Raw genomic sequence first — 19,730 nt, forward strand, 5'->3', positions numbered from 1 at the left:
ACAATGCCATCCACGCTCTCAAGACCAACCGCAGCATCGTCATCAAACCAGCAGACAAAGGAGGGGCCACTGTCGTACTGAACAGAACGGACTACTGCAAAGAAGTATACCGACAACTGAACAACCAAGAACACTACAGACAGTTACCCGCAGATCCGACCAAGGAACACATCCGCCAACTTAACAGACTGATCAAGACCTTGGATCCAGATCTTCAGAGCACCCTACGTGCTCTCATCCCACGTACTCCCCGCATTGGAGATCTCTACTGCCTCCCGAAAATACATAAGGCCAACACACCAGGCCGCCCTATCGTTTCAGGCAATGGGACCCTGTGTGAGAACCTCTCTGGCTACATCGAGGGCATCTTGAAACCCATCGTACAAGGTACACCCAGCTTCTGTCGCGACACGACGGACTTCCTACAGAAACTCAGCACCCATGGACCAGTTGAACCAGGAACATTCCTCGTCACAATGGACGTCTCGGCACTCTACACCAGCATCCCCCATGACGACGGCATTGCTGCAACAGCCTCAGTACTCAACACCGACAACTGCCAATCTCCAGACGCAATTCTGCAACTCATCCGCTTCATTCTGGATCACAACGTCTTCACCTTCGACAACAAGTTCTTCATCCAGACGCACGGAACAGCCATGGGGACCAAATTCGCACCCCAATACGCCAACATCTTCATGCACAAGTTTGAACAGGACCTACTCACCGCACAGGACCTTCAACCGATGTTATACACCAGATACATCGATGACATTTTTTTCCTTTGGACCCACGGCGAAGAAGCACTGAAACGACTACACGATGACATTAATAAGTTCCATCCAACCATCAGACTCACCATGGACTACTCTCCAAAATCAGTTGCATTCTTGGACACACTCGTCTCCATCAAGGACGGTCACCTCAGCACTTCGCTTTACCGCAAACCCACGGATAACCTCATGATGCTCCACTTCTCCAGCTTCCACCCTAAACACATTAAAGAAGCCATCCCCTATGGACAAGCGCTCCGTATACACAGGATCTGCTCAGACGAGGAGGAGCGTAACAGACATCTACAGACGTTGAAAGATGCCCTCGTACGAACGGGATATGGCACTCGACTCATCGATCGACAGTTCCAACGCGCCACAGCGAAAAACCGCACCGACCTCCTCAGAAGACAAACATGGGACACAACCGACAGAATACCCTTCGTCGTCCAGTACTTCCCCGGAGCGGAGAAACTACGTCATCTTCTTCACAGCCTTCAACACGTCATTGATGACGATGAACATCTTGCCAAGGTCATCCCCACACCCCCACTACTTGCCTTCAAACAACCGCGCAACCTCAAACGAACCATTGTTTGCAGCAAACTACCCAGTCTTCAGAACAGTGACCACGACACCACACAACCCTGTCATGGCAATCTCTGCAAGACGTGCCAGATCATCGACATGGATACCACTATTACACGTGAGAACACCACCCATCAGGTACGTGGTACATACTCGTGCGACTCGGCCAACGTTGTCTACCTCATACGCTGCAGGAAAGGATGTCCCGAAGCGTGGTACATTGGCGAGACCATGCAGACGCTGCGACAACGAATGAACGGACATCGCGCAACAATCACCAGGCAGGAATGTTCCCTTCCAGTCAGGGAACACTTCAGCAGTCAAGGGCATTCAGCCTCTGATCTCCGGGTAAGCGTTCTCCAAGGCGGCCTTCAGGACCCGCGACAACGCAGAATCGCCGAGCAGAAACTTATAGCCAAGTTCCGCACACATGAGTGCGGACTCAACCGGGACCTGGGATTCATGTCGCATTACATTCATCCCCCACCATCTGGCCTGCGAAATCCTACCAACTGTCCTGGCTTGGTACAATTCACACCTCTTTAACCTGGGGTTACCCCATCTCTGGATCTGTAAAGATTTAATCACCTGCTAATGCTCGCATTCCAAGCATTGTTTGGCATCTTTGAATTTGTCTATATATGTGTTTCTGGAACAGACCTCTTCATTCACCTGAGGAAGGAGCAGCGCTCCGAAAGCTAGTGACATTGAAACAAACCTGTTGGACTTTAACCTGGTGTTGTAAGACTTCGAACAAAAAAACTGAAAAGGCTTGAAATCTGAAATAGATCAAAACCGACGGTTCTAACGTAAATGGTGGGCAACGGGTGGACGAGAAGAAAAAGAGCATCGTAGAACCACAAAGTTCAAGAGGAAACGCTGGCCGAGTGGGGTATCTGGCCTAGGGATAGGTGTCTGATGGCGTTTGGAGGGTGAGACTGAAGGTTTTAAATTGAACCTGTTGTGGGGCTGGTGTACAAGAGATGGGGTGAGTGGGAGATACTAGAGGACAGGATATAGACAGCTGAGATTTGGGTCTGTTGCAGTCTGTGGAAAGGAACGGGTGGCCAGGTAGAACCAGAGAAGCAGTGATGCAAGATGACACAGGTAAAGATGCCAGAAGTTCCTTTGCTAATTAATACCCTTGTTTCAAGAGACAATCGACGCTGTTTAAAAACAATATTTGGCATTCTTTAGTTAGGTGCGTTAATACCTGGTACAAATATTGCAGACAAATTCCTTGTTTGGCTTCTTTGTCTTAATTTGAAGCAACTTTTCCTCGTGCCTTTTCCTTGTTATATCATTTTCTTTTTCTCCCTTTTCCTTGGTCTTCTGGTGGACTTGTCTGCGGTGTTTATTCACTTGCCGCCTGTACTTGAATGTCCGTCCACAAAACTGGCAGAGAAATGGCCTCGTCTCGTTGTGCTTTGCCATGTGTTCCTTCAGCTCAACTCTGACAAAAGCAGAAAATAATTCCATCTCAGGCTGCAAAAACAGAAAGCACATCACCCTGCTCACACATAAATTGCTGTATTTTGAACAGGCTTCTAGATATTTGAAGAAAAAGGCCCAATGATCGAATGTCAAGCTGAGAGAAATTGGGGGAACTTGTTTAAAACATTTATTTTCTCCCCATTTCCTTTGTCTGTGTGCCTCCGAGGGATGTACGCTCTTGTGGTATGTGCCACAGAGAGGCTATCTACTGCCATCCTTCACATCGGAGTGCAGAAAGTGCAGGGGTAACTTTGATCTGCCCGTTCAGGGGAGAAAAAGCGGCTGCTGGAGAGGCAGTTAAAATCATCCAGGCAACAAGTTTCCCAATGCTCCCCTTTCACTTGCCCTTCCGAGCATGAAGGACACCTGTTAGAAACCAGGCGCTCGCAGAGGGAGCTCTGCGCGGTCCTAGCGCCCGCGGCCCTGGCGCTCGCAGTGAAGGAACTCCGCACGGTCCTAGCGCTCCCCAGACCCCCCAGCACACCATGTGCGACCCGCAGACGCCGCCATTTTGGGTCCCGACCACCACGAGGGGAGGAGGGGCGCCGCCATCTTGGACCGCCCCCGACCTGTACGACGCATGGGGGCGGCCATTTTGTCCACCCCCGACGCCATCTTGTGACCCCTCAGCCACGTACGATGTATGGGGGCAGCCATTTTGTCCATCCCCGACGCCATCTTGGACGGCAACAACGGACCACACCCCACTACTACAACCACGGCTCGCTTCGGTTACGCTCGATCAGGCTCGGCCCCGGACTCTCCAGACGACGACGACAACGGTCCTAATTAACGGCCACGAGACGCCATGCCTAGTCGACTCCGGGAGCACGGAAAGTTTTATACACCCCGACACGGTAAGACGCTGTTCCTTAACTACCTACCCCAGCGCACAAAAGATTTGCCTAGCTGCAGGATCCCACTCCGTACAGATCCAGGGATTCTGCATAGTCACCTTAACGGTACAGGGGAGGGAATTCAAAAACTACAAGCTTAACATCCTTCCCCAACTCTGTGCCCCCACCTTGCTGGGCTTAGACTTCCAATGTAACCTACAGAGCCTTACGTTTAAATTCAGCGGCCCCATACTCCCACTCACTATCTGCGGCCTCGCTACCCTCAAGGTGCAACCCCCGTCCTTGTTTGCGAACCTCACCCCGGATTGCAAACCCGTCGCCACTAGGAGCAGACGGTACAGCGCCCAGGACCGGACCTTCATTCGGTCCGAAGTCCAGCGGCTACTAAAGGAGGGCATAATCCAGGCCAGCAATAGTCCCTGGAGAGCGCAGGTGGTAGTAGTGAAGACAGGGGAGAAACAAAGGATGGTCATTGACTATAGCCAGACCATCAACAGGTACACACAACTAGACGCGTACCCTCTCCCCCGCATATCCGACATGGTCAATCGGATTGCCCAGTATAAAGTCTTCTCCACCGTGGACCTCAAGTCCGCCTACCATCAGCTCCCCATCCGCCCAAGTGACCGCAAGTACACAGCCTTCGAGGCAGACGGGCGATTATACCATTTCCTACGGGTCCCTTTTGGCGTCACACACGCCACCACCTCCACACGCACGCACACCACCCCCGCACACACCTCACCCCCCCAAGTGCACGCACACCACCCCCCACCATCCTCCCACACGCACACACCAGCCTCCCACACGCACACCACCCCCCCCCCACATGCACGCACACCACCCCCCACTCACCACCCCCCCCACACGCACACACCAACCTCCCACACGCTCACACACACCATCCTCCCACACGCACACCAGCCCCCCACACGCACACCCCCCACTCACCCCCCCACGCGCGCACACACCACCCCCCCACACGCACACGCACACACACCCCCCACACGCATGCACACCACCCCCCACTCACCACCCCCCCACACGCGCACACCAACCTCCCACACGCACTCACACACACACCATCCTCCCACACGCACACACCAGCCTCCCACACGCACACACACCACCCCCCACTCACCACCCCCCACTCACCACCCCCCACTCACCACCCCCCACTCACCACCCCCCACTCACCACCCCCCACTCACCACCCCCCACTCACCACCCCCCCAACTCACACGCACACCACCCCCCACTCCACCCCCCCCCACACGCACACACACCATCCTCCCACACGCACTCACACACACCAACCTCCCACACGCACTCACACACACCATACTCCCACACGCGCGCGGGCGCACACGCACACACACCAGCCCCCCACCCCTCCTCCATGCACACACGCACCAAAAAGGGAAGTGTAGATATTACTTAAAAAAATTATTTTATAGGTATTTTTTGCCCTTCCCTAACTGCCCTTGAATGGAATGCTTAGCTCGGCCATTTCAGAGTCAACCACATTGCTACGTTCTGGAATTACAACAATCGATGATAGAATCCTGGTCACCTTTACCGAGACTACCTTTCTGGATTTATTAATTAAATTCAAATTCTACAAGCTACTGTGGTAGCCCAGCGTCTGAATTACCAGTCTGGTGACATTACCACTACACCACCATCGCCCCCTTACGACGACTTTAAAACCTAACCTGGTTCTAAGCCGTGCTTTTGACGTACTTGCTAAATAAACAGGAACTCCGCGTGACGTTTTCACGACCAAACCTGCTTCTTAGGGAATTCAAAATTATTCAGAAAAAGGATGCTTTGGCTGAAGTTTTCCTAAAAGAGGGGAGACACATTCTGAAAACTATCCTTCCACAATCCCCATCCTGTTGCTGCCTCAGGGGATAACAAAAATCTGGGCTGTGCTTTTATCTCTGGCCCTTAAAGCTATCCATGCTGACTGCAGCTATTTACACCACTCAGCATCAAACACTTACGTTCTGAAGAATCTTTTGTCACAATCAGTGCACCCGTGTGGCTTAATACGGTTGTCATGGTTGCACAGATGTTTATAAACCTTGTTCCATGCTTCATCTGATTAAAAAAAAATACAGTTAATTGCAAATCATTACAGTGCTGTGGCTTTGATCTGTACCTTAAAGGTGAAGGTGACGCTATTATGTGATGGAGGAACGTATTCCTCCATTTTACATGAAAAATACTGATACAAATAATCACTTTTTGCTTAATGTTTGCGTGAATGAATCGGTTCTCAGCTAGGGCAGGCAATGTAAGGGATCTAGAAGTGGTGTTATCGTTTAAGGGAAGAAATTATCCACCATTCCTGTTCCCAATCACCACTCTGCAATCCTTGTTGGATTTATGCCAGCATTGCAATGCCACCTGCAGTTCTATAACCGACTGACTGTCAAATCTCACCGATTTGATAACATAAGTAAAACACAGCAGGGTGACCATTGCCTGTGAAATGGTGAAAGGAGTCACATAACAGACAAAGGGAGAAAGACAACAACTTGTGTTTATATTGAATCTTTAACATCCCAAGGCTTCACTGGAGCATTATTGCACAGTAACTGACAAGGTAGGTCAGGCTTTTCAAGTCAAATAGATATCCGCAGAATCATCTCTTCTTATTGCCAGGATGCCTAAGCACCGTCACTGACTGTGAGAGCTCCCATGCATTCGGGAATGGCTCCACTAATGTGCATTCTGGATTGTGACATCAGGCCAGCCAAGCAGCCAATTTGGATCGCCACACAAAAAAAGTGACCAGCATTAAAAATACATGTATACTTCCAAGGTCTTGAGGTGCAGGGGTGGTGTCCCTACCTCTGGGCCAGAAGCTCCGGGTTCAAGTCCCATATCAGGACTTGATGGTCATGGACGGTGTGTTCATAACATTGCCAAACAGGTTGATCTTTCCAATATGCCTGATGGCAGGCAGTCAGAGCAGCAGAGCTTCCTGGTCAGTCATATTGCAGAAGGCAATGGCTAACCCCTGCACTACCTTCAAAGCATAATCATGGACTAATCCAATGAAGTCCATGTCACCAACACCCTCTGAGGGCTTGGTACCTGGAGGAGGAGGATACATCCAGCAGATTCACCATGGATTGCTTAGGATAAGTCAGGTGATACATGGTACTGTATAACATTCCATATGAAATGTTATGTGCAAAGTTACTTGCTGCAAAAATAGTTATGGTTAACCTGACCACATATTCTCACTGCTACTTATTAATTAAAGCAGAGATTAATTAGATGTTTATTACTGTTGGTGGAGAATTTGCATATTGTAGGTGCACACAAGTTGCCAAGTCCGAAATAAAGCACTGAATACATATGCAAGTGTTGGATAAATATATTTATAAATATTAGATAAATATATTTGACACTAAGAAGTATGACTCATTCAATATTTCTACAAACAGATCACCTGTGACATTACTCACACTAAGTAAAATGGGCAACACGGTAGCACAGTGGTCAGCACAGTTGCTTCACAGCTCCAGGGTCTCAGGTTCGATTCCCGGCTGGTCACTGTCTGTGCAGAATGTGCACGTTCTCCCAGTGTCTGTGTGGGTTTTCTCCGGGTGCTCCGGTTTCCTCCCACAGTCCAAAGATGTGCAGGTTAGGTGGATTGGCCATGATAAATTGCCCTTAGTGACCAAAAAGGTTAGGAGGGATTATTGGGTTATGGGGATAGGGTGGAAGTGAGGGTAGATATGTGGGCTTCAGTAGGGTGCTCTTTTTAAGGCCGGTCGGCAGACTCGATGGGCCGAATGGCCTCCGTCTGCACTATAAATTCTATGATTCTATGACAATGAGAATCATTGGATGATGATTAAAAAGTAGTCTGTACAAGTTCCGGCATGGTGGTTAGCACTGCTGCTTCACAGCTCCAGGGACCCGGGTTCAATTCTGGCCTCGGGTGACTGCGTGGAGTTTGCACGTTCTCCCCTTGTCTGCGTAGGTTTCCTCCGGGTGCTCCGGTTTCCTCCCACAGTCCACAAAAGTGCAGTTTTTATGGATTGGCCATGATAAATTGCCCCTTCGTGTCCAAAAGGTTAGGTGAGGTTATTGGGTTGGGGTGGAGGCATGGGCTTGGGTGGGGTGCTCTTTCCAAGGGCCAGGGCAGACTCGATGGGCCGAATGGCCTCCTTCTACACTGTAAATTCTGAGATTCTATGATTCTAAAGCATCTTTCAGTTATATTTGTGAACACAGATCCTGAAGCGTAAATGCGCCTCTGATTATTCTACTCAAAAGATTTTGTGATGATGATAAAACTTTCAATTTTCTCCCAAAGTCCCTTGGAATATGCATTCTCTATTTTTGTTTTAGATTCCAGCGCTGTCCTTATTTTGCTTAAGTTCAGTCGCAAAGGCCAACAGGTTTTACCCGTCTCGAGTCGCCATGAAAAGCAGCTAAGCGGCTGAACATAACTCTTAACTGAGTTCAAAAATGGTGATCACGAGATTCAGGCACTGAAGATTTACAGAGCACCTGAATCACACTAGCTTATTGAAACACTGACGAGATAGCCTCCCAACATTATTACTTTACAAAATTGTAAACATATTCTTTTAAAACTCATTTTAGTACAAATTCATCAGAGATGTTTAACAAAGGAGATGTACTGTCAATATATAAAGCCTAGACGGAGACAAACTCTGCAAATAAAAAGAAACGGATCAGACATCTCTTGACAACTTCCTGTGGGAAGGGAATGAATAAATCGACCAGTAAAATCACACTATGTACAGTTAAACCTGCCGGTAAAATCACACTTTATATAGTTAAACCTACCGGTAAAATCACACTCTGTACACTTAAAAGCATTCTGATAATGACAGGCAGAATGTAAATCTCTCACGTTCTCAGAAGAATAGAAAGATGGGCACTTTGAGCAGTAAAAGTGACCTGGCTTTTGTTGGTGGCTGACTTTATGCAGTTGCCAAGCATTCAGCCTGGTGAAAACTTTCTTGCAGAACGAGCAACGGTAGGTCGACCTTTTGGCATTGTGACTCTTGAGGTGCTGTTCCATCAGGTTCCACTCTGTCATGCAGCAGCCACAGTACATGCATTTAAAACCTGTATCGCTATCGTGACAGTTCAAATGAAGGTTATAAATGTCTTTTGACTTCAAGTCCAGTTTGCACATCTTGCAAATGTAATGTTCATTTTTCGAGCCAGTTGGAGGCTTTTTAACATTGTTGGAATATTTGTTTTCACTCCGCTTTTTCTTACTCAACTGCCTTTGCTTCCTAAGAATTACATGATCATCATTGCCTTCCAAGTTCACTGTATGAGTTTTATTATTATTGGATATCCGACAGAGGCCGAGTGACATAAGGTGCTCTGACTGAGCTTCCTCGTCATCTTCAGGCACACCGATCCCAACTGGGGATGGCTGTGGCCCTGATGCCATAGAATGGGGTCCATCGAATTGAAAAGACGTAGACTCCACTTCGAACAGTGTGACCTCGCATGCATCAGCAGTATGAAGATCATCATCGTGCCCTCCAAGTCCCATTTCACAGGACACTGGGCTAATGTTGTGAAGCATCCTGTACATAGGAAGAAGAAACGACATCCTCTCTAAGTTGTCCACAATAATGTCCTCAGCGACCTTACTCTCAGTGTCCATATCCACATCAGTGCTGTACGAGGAGTCATGCTCTGTGTGACATGTGCCACTCACCCTCTTAGAAGGCTGAACATTGTCCTTGGGCTTATGAAGGTCTTCAATGTGGGAGTTCATTTTAATCTTCAGGCTGCAGGTGAATGCACAGATTTTACATCTGTAAATTTCAACAAGGAATAGCTCCACAAAGTTTTTTAAATGGTGTTCAGTGTCCTCCATATTGCTGACACATAAACTCGATGTAGTTGTCTCTTCTGACAAATGTAAAGTCACTGGTGGAATGTTATGACACACAAATTTAGCTTCATTCATCTTCTTTAAAATAATCATATCTGCAAATACAAACAATGGATTGAAATGGCAAACGGTAAAATTCATAACATGAACTACTGGTCGACCCCTGCCGGGTAAATCCTTCTTCAAAAGTTTACAATGTGGCAAATTGCAGAATGTAGCTCTTAACATACATCTCATGAAGAAAAAAAAATCTTCTGTGGAATACCGCATGATACTATAGGTCAAGGAACAATTAACACTGCGTTGGTAGAATGTGGGGTATGTTATTAGATATGGAAGTCGTCAAAATTGTGGTCATTAAATGTATGAAAATAATAAAGAAACCAAGAGCTGAAATTCCTTGTGTCAATAACTTTAGTAAAACTGTTGCAATGACTACAGGGTGAGATTCCCCATTATTATTCACATTGACTACATTTAAATAGGCACAATCTCCGTACCTTCATCCTGCACTCACTAGTGTTTGGTGCATGATGTAATCCACTTCCTTGGATGATTAAACTTTCTGGTTTACTAAAAGCGGGTTACACAGGTTGCTGCTGTGTATGTCGTTCACTCATCACCATAAAGGACAAGCATCCATCCTAATTCTAACAAAAAACACGCGAATAACGACCGTGACAGACTTCCCCCATCCACACTAATGCCACAAACTGGAACCCGACACTTACAGAACCGATTTTCTCCCGAATCCTGCCAGACCTGTGTTACCACCATGAAATCCGCCACTAATTAATGAAACTCACAGTTTAATATCTAACTTCAGCAGAACTCTTGGTACAATCCCAGTCATTTTCCCTGCGGCCAAGGGCACAGAATATTTACTATTTATAATTTAACTATTCCAGGAAACATTACAGAAAGGATATTATTAAACTAGAAAGAGTGCAGAAAAGATTTACTAGGATGTTACCGGGACTTGATGGTTTGAGTTATAAGGAGACGCTGGATAGACTGGAACTTTTTTCCCTGGAGCGTAGGAGGCTTAGGGGTGATCTTCTCGAGGTCTATAAAATAATGAGGGGCATAGATAAGGCAGATAGTCAACATCTTTTCCCAAAGGTAGGGGAGTCTAAAACTAGAGGGCATAGGTTTAAGGTGAGAGGGGAGAGATTCAGAAGGGCCCATAGGGGCAATTTCTTCACTCAGAGGGTAGTGAGTGTCTGGAATGTGCTGCCAGAGGTAGTAGTAGAGGCGGGTACAATTGTGTCTTTTAAAAAGCATTTAGATAGTTACATGGGTAAGATGGGTATAGAGGGTTATGGGCCAAGTGCGGGCAACTGGGACTAGCTTAATGGTAAAAACTGGGCGGCATGGACTGGTTGGGCCGAAGGGCCTGTTTCCATGCTGTAAACTTCTATGATTCTATGATAACAGAACTGGGGGGGGGGGGGGGGGGAGGTATGGGGGGGGGGGGGGGGGATGGGGGGAAGGGATGGGGGGGGGCAGCTTTATGAGTTCAAAATTAAATAATATATTTCAACCATCAAACTGCTTTACTTACAGTTTAGCTCCGTTGGCTGGACAGCTGGTTTGTGATGCAGAACAAGGCCAGAGGCACGGGTTCAGTTCCCGTACCAGCTGAGGTGCGGTGATCCTCGGGTTAAATCACCTCCAGTCAGTTCTTCCCCTCAAAAGGGAGAAGCAGCCAAAGGTGACCTTGGACTGTACTTATTTGAGTCATCTTTATAATCTTTATTAGTGTCCCAAGTAGGCTTACATTAACACTGCAATGAAGTTACTGTGAAAATCCCTTAGTCACCACATTCCGGCACCTGCTCGGGTACACTGAGGGCGAATTCAGAATGCCCAAATTACCCAACAAGCACGTCTTTCGGGACTTGTGGGAGGAAACCGGAGCACCCGGAGGAAACCCACGCAGACACGGGGAAAACGTGCAGACTCCGCACAGACAGTGACCCAAGCCGGGAATCGAGTTGGCAAATCGCAGATGCCATCCATTCAGGTGCGGACCCCCCCAATAGCAAGTAAACACCAGGAAAACTATCAGCAACCATGGCAACGGGACATCTTAACCCTCATGGGATGGGTAAAGTGGGAAAATAACAAGACAGCAATTCAAATTCTTGCCGATAAACCTGCCAAGAAACCCGACAGGATTACACACCTCAGGCCGGCGGGAGGCCTTTCTGAACTAATCCTCGTCAAATGAGGACGTTCCCGGCTTGGCTCTTGCTGTGCCTGGACTAGCATTAGGCCAAACAGCAGCGACATCTCCCGCTGGCTTCCGGGACAGGAAGCCGGGAGCAGCCACCCGTCCTGGCGCCTGCGCACTGACGGGAGCGTGGCAGAGCTGTGACGTCAGCCAGCCGAAGGTCGGGGACTACAGTTCCCAGGATGCATGCGGGGCGGATGTGACGTCATGAGTTTGACACCGGCCCCCGCACCCGCCATGCAGCACATGTAGCAAGGAACGTCACCTGCCTGTAGCAAAAAAAAATGGTTTATAATGTTTTAACACACACACACCTGCCGCCTTTTTAAAATTAGAAACAGGAAGTTGTGAAATGTAAATCCAAGACTTTATTTTAAATGGACGAAGCATCCTTAGATTATACCTAAAACCGATCATACCTAAAGCCAAGGGCAGCACGGGTAGCACAAGTGATCAGCACTGTGGCTTCACAGCATCAGGGTCCCAGGTTCAATTCCCTGCTGGGTCACTGTTTGTGACCCTGCACATTCTCCCTGTGTCTGCGTGAGTTTCCTCCGGGTGCTCCGGTTTCCTCCCGCAGTCCAAAGACGTGCAGGTTAGGTGGATTGTCCATGATAAATTGCCCTTAGTGACCAAAAAAGGTTAGAACATAGCACAGAACAGGCCCTTCGGCCCTCGATGTTGTGCCGAGCTTTGTCCAAAACCAAGATCAAGCTATCCCACTCCCTGTCATTCTGGTGTGCTCTATGTGCCTATCCAATAACCATTAGGCAGGGTTAATGGGTTACGGGGACAGGGTGGAAGTGAGGACTTCAGTGGATTGGTGCAGACTCGATGGGCTGAATGGCCTCCTTCGGCATTGTATGTTTGTCATAATATCCACTTGTATATAATGAGATGCAGACAGGCAGTGATTGACTCATAGAATACAACACAGCACAGCCAATCACCAGACAGGACACTACCACTATAAAGCCAGAGGGCACTAGGTTTCCCACTCTCTCGGGACCCAGCTACTGAGACGGTCAAGAGTCCACGAGCTAGCAAGCACAAACACCATGCGGTAGCTAGTAAGTCTGGTCAGTCTACTACAAGGTCACAAATTAGATCAGTATAGTATCGACCCACAGCTGAATATGTACAGCAGTTTATCTAGTTGAATAAAACCGTGTTGGATCTTCTCCTGTGTTAGACGTCTGTTTCTAACTTCCCTACATCGAACCAACCTGCCTAACACATCATGGTACCAGAGTGATATTGATCTTGACGGACCTACCTCGAGTGAATCAGTATCGACCAGCAAGCAGCCATCCAGCGAAATGGAAAACATCCAGCCTCCTCCGCAACTCTGCATCTCTGGCAACCTCGGCACCAACTGGAAAACCTTCAAGCAAAAGTTCCTCTTGTACATCAAGGCCTCCGACCTCGAGGCAGCATCGGATGCCAGGAAGATCGCGCTATTTCTCTCCACTGCGGGGGACCACGCCATCCATATCTACAATTTGCTTACGTTCGCCGACGGCAAAGACAAGACGAAATTCAAAACAGTCCTGCTGAAGTTTGACAGCCACTGCGACAAAAGAAGTGAATGAGAGCTTTGAACGGTACATCTTCCAGCAGAGGCTTCAGGGTAAGGATGAACCTTTTCAGTCCTTCTTGACCCATCTCCGCATCCTAGCGCAGTCATGTAACTATGACTCGATGGCTGATTCCATTATCCGGGATCAGATCGTTTTCGGGGTCCACTCAGACTCCCTTCGGCAGCAGCTCCTGAAAGCCAAACAGTTGACCCTCTCGATCGCCATCGAGACGTGCGTTGTCCATGAGCATGCCAAGAATCGTTACTCCCACATCAGGGCGGCAGAAACTGCAAAGCTGGCCTCCCACGAGGCAGAAAGGGTGCAGGCCATTACACAGATGCAGGGCCTGAGCATTGAGGAGAGTGGCCCTTTTGCGCGCTTTTCTCAGATCCCTGCGCATGCACGCCACGACCGAGTGGACGACGAGACCGAAAACCCGACTACACAGGTGCGTACGTCGGTCGACCATACTGCGCATACACGATGGCGCACGGATCGCGCTGACGTCAGCGTCATGACATGTCCGAATTGTGGCTCCGCCCACTTAAAGCGTCAATGTCCGGCAAGAGGACGCCGATATCTCCAGTGTGGCAAGCTTGGCCACTATGCAGCCCTCTGCAGATCCGCTCCACCGCTCAGCAGCCAGCGATCCCAGCTGCGGCGCAGAAGTATCCGCTCAATACAACAAGGCATGCCAGATTCTGATCCCGACAGCCCAACGGACCCTGACGCTGACTGCCTCAAGTCTCCAGATCGGGTGGGCACCATAACCACACATGAGTTGGTCTCCACCACACCTGCGCAATGCCTCTCGATCCTCCGTGTGGATCCCGACGACGAGTGGTGTGCTGTCCTCACAGTTAACAAGGCTCGCATCCGATTTAAACTGGACATCGGCGTGTCTGCGAACATCATCTCACAATCCGACCTCGACACCATCCGGGCCCGACCAAGCATTCTTCCACCGGCCTGACAGCACCTTGACTACAGTGGCAATGCCACAGCTGCCAGTGGCTCGTGTCAACTAGAGGTATCCAACAAGGTGATCAAGGCAACATTATGATTTGAAATCGTCAGGCCTGATAGGGCGTCCCTGCTCGGTGCTCGCGTCTGTCAGCTCCTGAACCTGGTTCAGCGAGTCCACACCATGTCATCATCACCAGCGACAGCCTCGCCCAATGGAAATTTGCAAGCCGACTTAGATGACATTATCGCGCAGTACCACAGTGTATTCGATGGAATGGGCACACTCCCGTACCAATACAAAATACTGCTCAAGCCGAACGCCACCCCTGTAATCCATGCACCACGCTGGGTGCCGGCACCCCTCAAGGATCATCTGAAAAAGCAACTACAGGACCTCCAAAACCAGGGCATCATCTCGAAGGTCACGGAGCCAACAGACTGGGTCAGCTCCATGGTCTGCGTAAAGAAGCCATCAGGGGAGCACCCCATTTGCATTGATCCCAAGGATCTAAACCGCAACATCATGCGGGAGCAGTACCCAATCCCGAAGCGTGAAGAGTTAACCAGTGAGATGGGGCTCATGCCAAATTCTTCACTAAGCTAGACACCTCCCGGGGCTTTTGGCAAATACAGCTGGACGTGTCCAGTCTGAAGCTGTGCACGTTCAACACCCCGTTCGGCCGCTACTGTTACAACTGCATGCCTTTCGGTATCATATCTGCCTCCGAAGTGTTTCATCGCATCATGGAGCAGATGATGGAGGGCATCGAGGGGGTACGAGTATACGTGGACAACGTGATCATCTGGTCCACAACGCCCCAGGAACACATCGCTCGCCTCAAGCAGGTCTTCCAGCGAATTCATGTACATGGTCTCCAGCTCAACAGGGCCAAGTGCTCATTTGGTCAATCTGATATAAAGTTTCTAGGCGACCACATCTCGCGGCAGTGTGTGCGGCCAGACAGCGACAAGGTCTTGGCGATCAACGCCATGAAGACCCCGGAGGACAAGAAGGCGGTCCTCCGCTTCCTCGGGATGGTCAACTTTCTCGGGAAATTCATTCCCAATATGGCATCCCACACCACGGCCCTCCACCATCTCGTCAAGAAGTCAACGGAATTCCAGTGGCTGCCCACACATGAAGCGGAATGGCGTTAGCTGATGGCAAAGCTCACCACAGCCCCAGTTCTAGCGTTCTTCAACCCAACCAAGGAAACCAAGATATCAACTGATGCAAGCCAGGACGGCATTGGAGCGGTGCTCCTCCAGCAAGATGACTCCTCGTCCTGGGCTCCAGTGGCATATGCCTCCAGGGCCATGACGCCCACTGAGCAATGGTATGCCCTGATCGAAAAGGAGTGTCTGGGTCTCCTGACAGGAATAGTCAAGTTTCATGACTACGTTTACAGCCTGCCGAAATTCACGATGGAAACGGACCACAGGCCTCTAGTCCACATAATCCAGAAGGATTTAAATGATATGACACCTCGGTTACAGCGAATTCTTCATCGACTCCGCCGCTATGACTTCGAACTTGTCTACACGCCAGGCAAAGAGCTGATCATTGCAGGTGCCCTATCCCGGTTGAAGTTAAAAAGTCACCACTATTAGAATTCCCCCTATACCAAAAAAGGGTCGATATTCTAAATGATGAACAGGGAGTCTCACTCCCCGACTCCGATGCAGGCTTCAGTGGGTGCTATTCAGGTCAAACTATATTTTCAAGTTATCCCCCAGTATAACCCATAGCTTCACCGAAGAATTTTACTACTTACCCCTCAATAGCATTGATATCCTGGGTCCTGCGTTGCTAAGTCAGTAAAGTAGGCTAATAACCACTGTTTCAGGTTAAAACTTTTAAGTTATTTTATTATTATTATTTATTTATTTTCTTTTTCAAGATGCAATCACTGTCTTTACAGAAAAGTAAAAAGATCTTGCTTCTGGATCCTTCTGGTTGGTTGAAGGGACCTTCAGGCCCAACTTGACAACCAATCTTCTTTTTAAAATTTGGCCTTTAGATGTATTCGCTGATGATCTCGGTTGCTGTGTCCTATCTTTCCCATGTACCGAGCTGTGAGAGCTGACTCTGCTGGCTATCTCTGAGCTGACTCTGAGCTGTCTCTGCCTACACTTTAAATTCTAGTCTTCCTTAGATGAACTAGCTATTTTAACTCGGCTACTTTGCCCTGTCCCTTTCCCATGGCCGAGCTGACTGTAATCTGACTCTGAGTTGCTTGTTCCTTCTCTGCTTCTCCGCCTCTCACTGAGTTCTGGTTCTGCCTGCTGTCCCCTTTCTTCGGGTTTCTATATTTTTCTAACAGTTATCTAGTTTTTATGACTTTATTGTAAAGTAACTCTTAATTTTCTTTGATTGTAAAAAGTATCTTTGATCTAAACATTCTAATACAACATAGATCTGATTACATTGTGTCCTTTGTGATGTTCAAAGTTCCTTTGTGATATTCAAAAACGCTTTGGTTTCAAGAGGTGTGAATTTTGGTTTGGTTCCTGTCATTTCTGTAGTTTTATTTTTTGATTGTGTCCTCAGCTCATAATTTTGACTTTGATTTTGGCTTTGAATTATGTTTCTCGTAGACTGATAGTCTCCAGTTTTCTTTAATTTACCTGGTATTAGCAAAATTTCACACCTAGAATTGTCACCAAATTCAACTGAACCTCATCCTTTCCTTTCCAGCTGCTTACTAAGATAGTTACTTTCAATGAAGGTGTGAGCCATTGTTTTTGGCTTCATTCAAAATCCTGTTTGTCTTGTTTGCTAAGCCTGCTTGACCAAGGATATCTGCATTTTACAATCCTGCTCTTTGCAGCTGCTGTTAACCCTGTGGGATCTTTCCCTGCATCCTCTCATGTTTCTCTCAGACCAGATATTGCCAGACTTCCATGTTTCAAATGACACATCTTTCCATATTTTCAATAACACCCCGTCTTGACATTTGAAACATTACTATATCTTTTGGTCAATTATCCCCCCATCTAATTGTACTGACTAACATTTATCCCTGATCTTTCTCATTTGTATGTACATGTTTTGTGATTTTAAATTGTGCACCAGAATCAATTCGTAAATGTATCCATATCACAGACCAGTGTCTTTTTTTGTTCTTTCCTCAAGTCCAATTACAGTGAACCATAGCCGCAGCCGCTCAGGAAGGTAACACAATAGCTATATCCGTTTGTTCCACTACCTCCGAAGCATTTTACTTCCTTGGGGTAGCAGCACCGTAGAAGCTTCCTCATGTCCCTTAGAAACAGCACACAACTCAGTCCATCAGTAATCAAAAAGGTCTTTTATCCATCACTGGCTGTTAAGTGTCCCATTTTTCCGTCATCCAAATTGCTTTCCATGTCTCATTGGAATGGTAAATTATGATATCATGTACCACCCACTGATTCCCTTGCTTCATTAATTTAAAAGGTTCAATTGATCCTGCTTCTATTCCTGACTTCCTCACATTAATGTCTAACGTTGTCCTGATCCATGTATGTCTGCCAGCCTTGGTTCACACGAGGTAATAACTTTCTGCCAAATTTCCTTCAAATCCCTTTCGTCCGTTATCATTTCCCTGACAACATGAAAGTGTATATTTTTCATTATAACATTTGCAATATAATATGCCCACAGTATTCACAAAACCACATCGAACTGTCACTTTTTCTTTTTCCAAATAAATTCTCCCTATTGTTAAATACACAGTAAAAAAAAAAAAATTAAGTCTTATCTTAACACATTACTCATCACCTAACCACACAAATAGACCCTGTGTTACAACTTTACATATTTGCAACTGTTATCACAATTCCAATGCTAAAAATAAAGTACAATATCGACACGTCCCTTCGTGGCTTTGGGACCAATAGTCATTACATACTCAATATGGCGTGTAAACAAAATCAATATTATTTGTGATGTTCTATGCAGTTAAATCAAGACAACACTCTAAACTACCACTATTCCCCCTCTATTAAAACATTCACACAGTTGAGAAATGCTGATCAAGTTCTCGAACGGCACACATACCCCCATTATCATACATACATAACAGTCCCTACCAATTTACATGACATTTCTTCCTTAATAATGTTTACAGCTCGTCATTGCAATATTGTTTGCTGCATTGGTAATAATTTTCCCGCCGTGGCATCAAGCTACAAAAATTCTTAAACTATTGTCATTTATCATATTGGGGTTCCTCGTCAGTCGCTGCTGTCTGCCGAGACCCTTAATAACTCCACCATGTAGTACCTACCCCGTGGAGACCGCAGATCATCCATCAGCTGATGTCCAATTAGAGATGTCTGACCGGAGGTTTCACTGTTCAGTAAGAATTTGATATTTTGATTTGTTTCTAACCCGTAAAGTTTTCCTCAGGGCCCTGTCATTTAATTCTCTCAAATATGTAGCCAATTGTATTATTAGTTTCCCCCCAATCATGTCTAAAACATTCTTCTCTGGAATGCAGTTCTCTTCCTTCTTGTGAACTGGTTTGTCTGTTATTTATTTTTTCCATCTGAACAATCAAATGAACAGGTCAAGGGTGGAGAGGGCCCTATTCTTTAATTTGTACTTTCTATTTTGTTTGGATTCCAGAAGTGCCCTCTCCAGGACTTCTGGATTTCTTTTGCTACCATTTCTTTCCTTTTTCTTTTTGAACTGGTTTATTTTCCTTATCATTGATATACATCATGCAATTAAGGCCTGTTAAGCCTCCTCTTTCTGTCATTGCACCCCTGAGTGAGATTCGATGAATCTCAAACTCCTCCTCTTTTGCTCAATCTGGTCGAAACCTTACCCCGATACATTCCTGATATTGCTACTGCATTTACTTTAATTACTTTATTTTGATTACAACTGGATTTTTATGAAGGTAAGTTCCAAACATGACATTTTAACTTTATCATCTGTCCAATCAATGTTGCTCACGGGTTTTAATTCACTGTCTTCCCACCAATTGGGTCATGTGTTTTAATTGTGATACAATTTCTTTTGCTCCAGACACCATGCTTCTCTAAGTCAACTGTATGTTTACCCAGATTCTGAACAAGCTTGCCTTTACATTTTACAGCTTCACTGATTATTTTCCCTGCAGTCTTAGTTGGTAGCTTCACCCAAATTTCCTCTGTATTATCAATTGGTCTTAATATCTGAATTTTTCCTGCATCAATTTTTATTAAATCCTTTCCTGCCATCAGATTCTCATTTCCTGATATTGCAAATAATTCTTCTGATCTAATTTTTGGTCTAATGTCCTTATTCCCTAATGCTCCTTCTACTATGTATTCTTTTACTGTAAGATTTCT

The 19,730-nt window shown here is 47.0% G+C and overlaps 1 protein-coding gene across 4 annotated transcripts in view; it reads right to left on the minus strand.

Moving 5' to 3' along the window:
* Window positions 1-11,961, minus strand: part of LOC140425563 (uncharacterized) — a 75,022-nt gene extending 63,061 nt beyond the window's left edge. For 2 of the 4 annotated variants that reach the window (XR_011947887.1, XM_072509996.1), the window contains exons 1-4: window positions 11,191-11,951; window positions 8,552-9,721; window positions 5,719-5,815; window positions 2,575-2,814 (exon numbers count right to left, since the gene is read on the minus strand). Coding sequence is in view for 3 of the 4 variants with exons in the window: in XM_072509996.1 (XP_072366097.1) it covers window positions 2,575-2,814; window positions 5,719-5,815; window positions 8,552-9,719 (1,505 nt within the window). In the remaining variant the exon portion in view is untranslated. Of the gene's footprint in view, window positions 1-2,574; window positions 2,815-5,718; window positions 5,816-8,551; window positions 9,722-10,599; window positions 10,694-11,190 lie in introns of all 4 variants that reach the window. The other 2 variants (XM_072509997.1, XM_072509998.1) reach the window with 2 other exon arrangements.
* Window positions 11,962-19,730: the final 7,769 nt, after the last annotated feature.

The sequence above is a fragment of the Scyliorhinus torazame genome, chromosome 6 (genome assembly GCF_047496885.1).
Source record: "Scyliorhinus torazame isolate Kashiwa2021f chromosome 6, sScyTor2.1, whole genome shotgun sequence".
Lineage (NCBI taxonomy): Eukaryota > Metazoa > Chordata > Chondrichthyes > Carcharhiniformes > Scyliorhinidae > Scyliorhinus > Scyliorhinus torazame.